This window comes from Lathamus discolor, chromosome 3, assembly GCF_037157495.1.
Source record: "Lathamus discolor isolate bLatDis1 chromosome 3, bLatDis1.hap1, whole genome shotgun sequence".
NCBI lineage: Eukaryota > Metazoa > Chordata > Aves > Psittaciformes > Psittacidae > Lathamus > Lathamus discolor.
This window is the reverse complement of record NC_088886.1, coordinates 87,377,402-87,386,898: the sequence shown is the minus strand read 5'-3', so window position 1 is coordinate 87,386,898 and position 9,497 is coordinate 87,377,402. Positions and strand designations below refer to the sequence as shown.

The window sequence follows — 9,497 nt, the reverse complement described above, 5'->3', positions numbered from 1 at the left end:
TCTGATGTAAATATATTCCGAGATGAAAACGTCACGGATCAATTGTAAAGGACCCGGATACATAATTTTCAAAAATCAGTTTCAGTTTATATGAGGTTCTCACCCCACTTTCGCTTCTTAGTCAGATTTGTTTATGCAGAATCGACATTTAATAGTGCTAATTGCACTCCAGTTAAATTGCCCTGATTGCAGAAAGGGAAGCAATTTTCGTGCTCTCTGTCTGGGTTTGGAAGAAATTGTTTTATATTCACCTCTTTATAAAGAAGTGGAGATAAGGCACCGAGCCTTTGCACAAATTGCACTTACGGGCTGACTGGCAGCATTCAGGCGCTATAATAGAGCATTATTTGGCCGTTTTGAATAATGTAAAGCGTTTGCTGAAAGCTATTCTCCTGAAAATTGCTTTAACTTTTAAAAGGGTGATGATTCACTCCAAACCAGGCCTTTGTTACATTGTCATTATCCCCCCAAATGTTTTAACAGTCAGCTCAACACTTTAGCATAACACATTGATCTTTGTTTAAAAACTCGATTTTTTGGAGTATGGAAAAAGAAGAAATCTGTCAGAAAATACTTGACCCCCTAAAGATTTTAGCAAGCCTTCCCCTCCTCGCCGCCATCCGCACAGCCTTTCCCCGCCGCCTGCCTCGCTCCCGCGGATTTCAGCCCCTTTCCCGCTTGGGAAGGGGCGCAGGGATGGCCGGCGGTGAGGCAGAGCCGCCCGCCGCAGGCACAGCGGAGACCCGGCTACACCGGGGAGGGACGGCGGGCGGGCAGCGGATGCCTTTACTCGCTGATGTGGAGGCAGCATTTCCGAACGTCACGCTCTCGGTCTCTGCCTCCCAGCCTTATTTTATTGATGACTTTTCCCGAGGAGAGGGGAAAGACCCTCTCCCCCCCGCCGCCCGGGGGCTGGCCAGAAGCGCCTCGCTACCACTTGACGACCACCTCGGCAGGCTCCTGGGAAGGAGCGGGGTTCTCCCCAGAGGGAGGAAGGAGGGAAGGAAGGAGGGAAGGAAGAGAGGAGTCACCTGTTGGGCGATTGCTCCCGGGTGCCCCTGTCGGACTCCTCGCCTCTCTCGCGGGGGTTATGTCGCTCCCCCCGCCACCGCCTTAAATCGCCTCCTCCCGTCGAGTGCTCCAGCCCCCCCGGCTAAAGCCGCCGCTCGCCATCCTCGCCAGGCAGAGCTCCCTCCCGGAGGAAGGGCTCGCCATGCACTGCCCGGACCCCCGGCTGGCTGCGAGTCAATGTGGAAAGAATTAAGCGCAGAACAGCGTTTCCTCCTACTGCCCCGACTCTGCTTAATACGCGGCGACAAAAAGGCGAGCGCCCTTTGAAAATAGCCTTAGACGTTTAAATAAAAGCTAATCTCCAGGGACATCCTTTCCTAGCGTGGCAGGCGTCCTGCAGGTCGCATAACACAATGTACAACAAAACGCAATGCCCGCCTTGTTTAAGCAGAGGAAAAGAAAGAAAAAAAAAAAAAAGAGAGAGAGAAAACAAACCACACACACACACAAAAAAAAAAACCAAAACCAAAAACCCAAAACAGCAACAACATCAAAACAAGTAAAGAAAAGCGAAATCCCCTCAAATTCACAGCTTCTCCATCTTGCTCCTCAGCGATGCCTATTTTGCATCTGCTAGGAGGTTTTACACTGGATGGCTGAGGCGGCACCGAGGAGAAGGAAATATTGACTCTAACGCAGAGCGTTGCTTGAACATATTCGTATTGCTGGTTCAGAGCTGCACCCAGCTGCACGGGGGACGGCAGCAGCGCAGGGAAGAGCTCCTGCTCCCAGCCTCGCAAGGACGGTCGCAACGATGAAAAAAGTTGCACGCCTATTGATCTTCCGCCGACACAGTACGGGCAAGTTCTAGCCAATTACTTAAGAAGCCTCCACTAATTGCGAATCAAAGGGGCTAGCTCGCAAGAGATGGAGGAGACGAGGCTTGGACTGACATGTCGCACATGCAGAGCGCAGGTAAAGCCTGTGTCGCTCACTGGGCGTGGGGAGCGTGCACAGAGCAGAGGCCACAAGCGAGTGCTGGGGAGGCTTGTTCTGCCCGGAGGGAGCCTGCCTTCTGCCGTGAGCAGCCCTGTTCCACGGGGGTATGTGGGGCTTGAAAACCTGCTGCAGGCTGCCAATTCCACTTTCAAAGTATTTTGCTGGGGACTGCGCTGTAAAATAAAATCGTCTCTTAAACGACAGAATGCCATATGCCCCTCGTTCCCCCTCCCGCCCAGGTAAGAGGGCAAGGGGTGCTTTATATGACTAAACTCCCCTCCTCGGTTCCTCTAGCAAAGAAACTCGGGAATACGTTGTGCCCGGAATCACGTCTAGTATTTAGCAAAGCAAAACCAAAATATTAACCCGCTTTCACAGAATGCCATTAGGCGCTGCCAGGCTGTTTGTACCCAGCGCGGCCAGCCGCCCAGCGACGGCCTGCGAAGGGCCTGTTGAACGGCAGCGCTGCAGGTAGGGCTCGGCGGACGGGGGGCACGGCAGGTGGCTGCGGCGCAGCGGAGGATCTCGCACCTCCCGCCGCACACGTTACAGGCGGCGGCGGCGCCGGGCGCGACCCCGGCCCTGCGCCCGACCCCCCGCTCCCGACTGCTGCCCTCTGCGGCTCCCCTGGCCCCGGTGCGGGGTGCGGTGCCGGTCCCCGCGGCCTCACGCCGGCGGCTCGGGCCGTCGGGAGTCACAACCCGGCGTTTGTAGTTAATTGCGGCCGCGATCGCCGCAGTCCGGAGCGGAGAGTAGTTGGGGGGGGGGGGGGGGGGGGTTCGGGGGGGTGGAGGGGATTTACCTCCCCGCGCGCTGACTGGCACGCGCCCCGAGCCCCGGCGCCGGCACCTCCGCCGCAGCCTGATTGGCTGTCGGGCCGCTCCGGGCCGCTCCGCCCGCGCCCTCATTGGGCGAGGGCCGCCGCCAGCGGTACTTCAAAGCGGGCGCTGCCCGCACTTAGGCAGAGTTTAGCCCCGCCGAGCCGGAGTGTCCTCAGCGCCGCCGGGCAGCGCGGGGCGCACACCGAGCGCCGTCCCCCTCCGCCCCGCGCCCCTCTGCCCGGCCCAGCGACGTGCTATGGCTACGTCTATCCTCGGGGTAAGTCGGCTCCGCGCGCTGCCCTCCGGAACAGCCAGCCTACCAAAAACCAGCAACCAAAACTGTTGCTGCCGCCGCCGCGCAGCGCCTGCCCCTCGGGCAAAGCGCGCTGGCCCGCGAGCGAGGGGTGATCCCGCCCGCCTCGGGGGATTTCGCTGCGGGTCTCCCATCGAGTCGTTTGGTCTGAAAACTCGCTTGGCCGGAGAGAAACCGGGCTGCTTGCGCCCTCCTTTCGTTTGTTATTTTCTTCTTCTTTTTTTTTTATTTTATTTTATTTTTTTTTTGACCCGAAGCGCCACGCTAAATGTCCAAAGATTTTCCCCGCTAGCTCAGCTTCGCGATCGGCGCCGGTCGCAGGGCTCCGCGCCCTGCCTGCCTTCCTGCCGTCTCGGTTTTCCGCCGCTCCTGTTCAGGGGGCCCAAGGAGACGCCGCACTCTGCTCCCAAGGGGTTTTCGGTTTGTCGGTGGTGGGCTGCAGCAGCCCGGCGCTGCGCGGAGCGCCCGTCCCCAGCCGCCCTTTCTTGACACGCGTGTCGCCCGTCCCCGTCGGGATCCGCTTCCGATGTAAATCCCTCGGGCGCCGAAACCGGTCCCCTGCGGAAAACGAGTTGTGTCGAGCGGGGCAGGGCCGGAGCCTGCCTCCAAAACTTTTTCGCGGTGTCCCTCGTCGCGGCGGGGTTCTGCCCGCGTCCATGTGGGAGCCCGGCGTGGTGGCAGGGGTGAGGCTGACGGGCCGGCTTTGTCTCTCCCGCAGGAGGAGCCGAGATTTGGAACGACTCCCCTGGCCATGCTGGCCGCCACCTGCAACAAGATCGGCAACACGAGCCCCCTGACTACCCTGCCCGAGTCCAGCGCCTTCGCCAAAGGGGGCTTCCACCCCTGGAAACGCTCCACATCCAGCTGCAACCTGGGCTCCAGCCTCTCGGGCTTCACGGTGGCCACGAGCAGAGGCTCCAGCGGACTGGCCAGCGGCTCGGGCACCGCCAACAGCGCCTTCTGCCTGGCCTCCACCTCGCCCACCTCGTCGGCCTTCAGCAGCGACTACGGCGGCCTCTTCTCCAACACGGCGGCTGCGGCGGGCGTGTCCCCGCAGGAGCCCGGCGGGCAGTCGGCCTTCATCTCCAAAGTGCACAGCTCGGCGGCCGAGAGCCTCTACCCGCGGGTGGGCATGGCGCACCCCTACGAGTCCTGGTACAAGTCGGGCTTCCATTCCACGCTGTCGGCGGGCGAGGTGGCCAACGGGGCGGCCTCCTCCTGGTGGGACGTGCACACCAACCCGGGCTCCTGGCTGGAGGTGCAGAACCCTGCGGGGGGGCTGCAGAGCTCGCTGCACTCGGGCGCCCCCCAGGCCTCGCTGCACTCCCAGCTGGGCACCTACAACCCCGACTTCAGCTCCCTCACCCACTCCGCCTTCAGCTCCACCGGCCTGGGCTCCACGGCCGCTTCGCACCTACTCTCCACCAGCCAGCACCTGCTCACCCAGGAGGGCTTCAAGCCCGTGCTGCCCTCCTACACGGACTCCAGCGCGGCGGTGGCGGCGGCCAGCGCCATGATCTCGGGCGCCGCCGCTGCCGCCGCCGGGGGCGGCTCTGCCCGCTCCGCCCGGCGCTACTCGGGCCGCGCCACCTGCGACTGCCCCAACTGCCAGGAGGCCGAGCGGCTGGGGCCAGCCGGGGCCAGCCTGCGGCGGAAGGGGCTGCACAGCTGCCACATCCCCGGCTGCGGGAAGGTCTACGGCAAGACCTCGCACCTGAAGGCGCACCTGCGCTGGCACACGGGCGAGCGGCCCTTCGTCTGCAACTGGCTCTTCTGCGGGAAGCGCTTCACCCGCTCCGACGAGCTGCAGCGGCACCTGCGGACTCACACGGGCGAGAAGCGCTTCGCCTGCCCCGTCTGCAACAAGCGCTTCATGCGCAGCGACCACCTCAGCAAGCACATCAAAACGCACAACGGGGGCGGCGGGGGCAAAAAGGGCAGCGACAGCGACACGGACGCCAGCAACCTGGAGACGCCACGCTCCGAGTCCCCCGACCTCATCCTGCACGACGGGGTGGGCGCCGCCTCCCGCGGACCGGGCAAGGAACCTACCGCGGGGCCCGGCGACTCCTAGGGGCAGCGCCACCCGGCCCTGGCCCCTGTCCCCGTTCGGGAGCCCCCGGGGAGCCGCCCGGACTCTGCCCCGCGCCGGCCGGAGGGACGCGAGCCGCCCCTCGTCGCGGACGGTGCCCGGGGCCGCGGCGGAGAGGAGCGGACGGCGGGGCCGGAGAGGGGCGGCCCTTCACCCCCGTCCCGCCCGGCCAATAGGTTCCAAGTGACACTTTCTTCCGTTTTCCTTTTCTCTTTCTGTTGGAAGGAAAGCATCCTGAGAGAGGCTTAAGGTGAGAAATCAAACTGCAAATCCGAGACGGTTCCTCTGTATCGCATAAACATCTGTATAAATAGGGTTCAAAAAAAGAAGAAAAAAACAAACAAAAAAAAAAAAAAAAGAAAACCAGATCGTGTTCGCTTATTTTTCTTGTAAATGTTGATCTGAAAGGGGTTGGGGGGTTTCTTTTATTTTTTTTTTTCTTAATTATTGGTGAATTCCTGAAATTCAGGGAGGTTTTGGGGGTTTTGGTTCCTTTTCTTTTAATTATTATTTTAAATTTCTGATGCACTTTGTGGAAGTCAGTATATATGTAAAAGATATTTAAAATGTTGAGTTAACATTTCACTCAAACACACGTAAGTTAAGGTCTCTTAAAGAAATTTAAATGCGTTTATCTGTATGGAAAAAAAAAATCTTGACATATTTTCATTTTGGTATTATTAAAGGACTCTGAACCATAGACTCACGGGTTTTGTTGTTTTTTTTATGCCCCCTTCTCCTGCCCAGCCCTCGCCGAGGTCTGGTTTTTAGGGGGGACTCCTTCGCACCCCTCCTTCCCTGTCCCCCTTCTAGTGACCGGGATTAACAACCGGCGGGTGCTGAGAGCCGGGAGTGGATGGAGCTGGCCCCCGAGCCGAGCCAGCCCACTCCGTGCCTCTTTTCTAACCGCCTCAGTTTTGGTTTTTTCGTTGGGGTTTGGCTTGTTTGTGGGTTTTTAGACGAATTTAAAGTGCGCTGCTCTCTGCCAGCCGGACGCAGGCCGAGCCCTCGGCGCCTTTAGCAAAACCAGCCCCAAAACCCGAACTGTGCCGGGGAGCTATTTATTTAATTTAGAAAAAGCCTTCAGCGCCACAAGGCTGTCGGGGCTGGGAGGTGGTCTCGGGGGAATAAATCGCCAGAGTCAATACTCCGGAAAAGACATTTCATGCCTAAATGAAAATCTTGTTAAATGTTATTAATTTTGACTTAGAGCACACAGCAGCCCCCTGTGCCTTGTATTCCCTTATTAGGGATTCATGTCTTATCAAATATCTAATTAATCTCCTAGACATCATTTGTTCTGGCCAACTTTATCTCAGCTGGTCCACGGGGAAAACTCCGAATATTCTCGGTGACAAAGCTCCCTTGAAGATCCTTTTAATTGTCCAAATTAACTGCACCAAATTTGCATGTCAAACGGTAAAGGGCAACCTGAGATAAAATGTAAACGTTTTAAAAGCCCCAAACTAAGCACTTGATTTGATAACTAGGCTTTTTAATGTTATGGAAGACAACTGCTCCTTTCCTTTTCAAAGACAGTTGATCTATGCAAATAGTGAATTGGAAATGCTTATGTCCCCATGCAGTCAAATGGTCCTTGCATGTTATTTGAATATCAGTGGCTCTGCTATTGAAAAGGTTCAAGGATGCTCTCTGACTTCTTTGTGATTACTCAGTGCAGCGTCTTATTCTGAAGAAAAAAACCTCGGGAATAATTAAAGGCTGGGCTAAGGCCTGGGAACACATTTGGGACAGGAATCTCATTTAGACAGGCTCTTTCAAAATAAGGCACAGTTAAATTGACCAGAAGGCAATTATTGAAATGAAAATTATTTTCACTCCCTTTGTCTCCTGACCACCAACCTAACAGCCACAGTATTTTTTTAAAGGCAAATTGTTAAATGAGATAATTGTGTTATTAAAAAAAATATATAAAGAGAGGGAAAGGAAAAAAAAAAGTTAATTTGATCTGCGCTGTACAGATTGGAGGAACACAAATATTTTAATCCTCCATAAAACCGGGAATGCAAATAACATCGGGAAACGGATTCTGCTGTCGGCCACCAACTGCAATAAAGACGTTGCGTTAAAGAAAAATACATCTGCCGTGAATACTAATAACCGCATCCCACCTCCGCCTCACAAAGGCGGCCGGGCAGAGCCGGCGCCGCCTCTGCCCGGGGCGGAGGGACAGGGAGCAGGACCCCGCGGGCCGTTCCGCGGGCAGCCTCCCGGCAGAGGCACCTCGCAGCGCCCTCCCCGAGATAGAGCCGAGCCGGAATTCTTCCGGCCTAAAGCATCCCGGCAAGGTCCCGCCGGCTGCAGGGTGCGGGGAGGGGAGCGGGTGAGGAGACGTGGTCGGGCAGAGGTAAACCACCGGCGGGGCACGGCTGCCCTCCCGCCCTCCCCTTCCCTCCCCGCCGGGCGCTGCCGGGGTTGCGGAGGAATGCACCGCGCGGGGTGCGGGGCAGAAGTCAGCTTTGTTTTCGATTTATAATAAAACACATCAAAGGGCACCATCCAGGTCCAGTTTCTGCCAGGCCGGGGTTACAATTCTCAGCTCAATGATCAAGGACCTCTTTGCATTGCCTTTGCCCCTTCGGGTCAGAAAACGTCCATCACTTACAGACTCCCCAGAAACGAAGAAGGGAGCAGCTCTGGGCCGCAGAGCCGGTTCGTTTAACCAGGAAAATAGAAAGCATGTCACCTTTTTAAAAATAAATGACACCATTCTTTCGTACATGTTGGCGATAATTATATGGTCTGGGGAACTTCTACACAAAGAAAAACTAAAGAACAGGCGGTGTGAGAATCGGGGGGGGGGAAAGAAAAAGAAAATCTAATTTCACTCTTTGAATCCATAGCTCAGCAACGGGGAGAAGCCGACCCGAGAGCAGAGGAGCACCGGGAAGGAGAGGGATGCCCTCCCGGGCGCCGGCTAGGAGGGAGGCAGAGGGCAGAGCCGGGCTCCCTGCACCTCTGCCCCGCTCGCCGAGCAAAGCCGAGCCCGGGCGGCTCCCACTCACATCTCGCCCCAGCTACTGCTTCCCCGCTCCCACACCTCGCGGGCAGCAGCTTCAACCCTTCCCCTCTAGCCCCTCAAAACGCAGCTAAAACCCGGCCAGCGACGGCAACACCAACCGACGGGAAAAGAGAAAACGCCCGGGGAAGTCACTTAGCCAACGCCGTCCGACCAGCAAGTCCCTATTTGCAGGAAGCGTGTCCCCTGCCCCCCGCCGCGACTCTCAGCCCCGACGGCTCGTTTTACACTTAAAAGGTAACATTAATGGTTTTGTTCTAATGAGATAATATATAAACACCCGATCTCGTGCCCGGACAGTTTCTTAATTGCGTCTTTCAGCTCACATGGAAACTTTATCTGCGGGAGCTGTAATTTATTCGCAGCCATTATCTGCTCGCCGGGGCCCTCTCCCACCCCTCCGACACGCAGATGAAGGGAATCCAACGGGAAGCCCGCCCCTTCGGGTAATTGGTGCGCTAAGTGTTTATTTTAAGTGAGAATAATTTCGCTACAAATTCCCCTCAAGGAATAACATTCTTAACACATTAGGAACGACGAGACCCCCCCCCCACCCTGCAACCCGCGAGTCGCGGTCGCTCCCGGCCGTGCCCCAGCGCGGGCCGCATGGCGGCTGCTGGGTGCCACCTAGCGGCAAGTGCCGCCCCGAGCTCCGGGCGCTGGGCTCGGGGGCGCGGACGGGGCCCGGGCCGAGCCGGGACACAGGGAGAACCGGGAGGGGGAACGCGGGCGGACCGCGGAGGGTGGAGAGGGGGGAGCGGCGGAGCAGGACCCCCGTGAGCGGGAGGGGGGAAAGCGAGGACATCACTGCATGGAGTCCAGCGGGGGACAGCCCGGTGGGGGGGGCCCGGCGGCACGGACCCACCTGAGGGGAGGCGGCGCGCTGGGCTCGGCTCGGCTCGGCAGCTCCTCCGGGGCCGCCCCCGGGCGGGCGCAGCGCAATGAGAGCCGGCGCCCCGCCGCGGGGACGGGGGTCACTGCTCCCCGGGCACCGCGCGGGGCCGGCCCGCCGGGGGTGTCGGGGCTGCGCGGCCGGCGGTGCCTCGCCTTGCTGCCGCTGCTTTAACACAAACCCGCGGCAGCGCCTGCTCCCGAGATGCGGTAATTGCTACTTGGGTGGCAGGGCGCGGAGTCCTTGTCCGTTCCCTAGTACAAAGTAGGTTGCTCGAAAATTTGAAATTGCCTTTCAGCCTAAAGCTGCCTTACCTGAATGTCATAATT

At 58.1% G+C, this 9,497-nt stretch overlaps 1 protein-coding gene across 1 annotated transcript; it reads left to right on the top strand.

Moving 5' to 3' along the window:
* The first annotated feature begins 3,005 nt into the window (after positions 1-3,005).
* Positions 3,006-5,301, top strand: SP9 (Sp9 transcription factor). The gene is made up of 2 exons (XM_065670333.1): positions 3,006-3,108; positions 3,863-5,301. The coding sequence occupies exons 1-2, from the start codon at positions 3,088-3,090 to the stop codon at positions 5,216-5,218; spliced, it is 1,377 nt and encodes a 458-aa protein (XP_065526405.1). The 5' UTR covers positions 3,006-3,087; the 3' UTR covers positions 5,219-5,301.
* The last annotated feature ends 4,196 nt before the right edge of the window (positions 5,302-9,497 follow it).

Bases quoted from the DNA above. Each gene is read 5' to 3' on its own strand.
- SP9 (XM_065670333.1), top strand. From the start codon at position 3,088: ATGGCTACGTCTATCCTCGGG. The intron at 3,109-3,862 runs GTAAGTCGGCTC...TCTCTCCCGCAG, and splicing joins TGGCTACGTCTATCCTCGGG to GAGGAGCCGAGATTTGGAAC.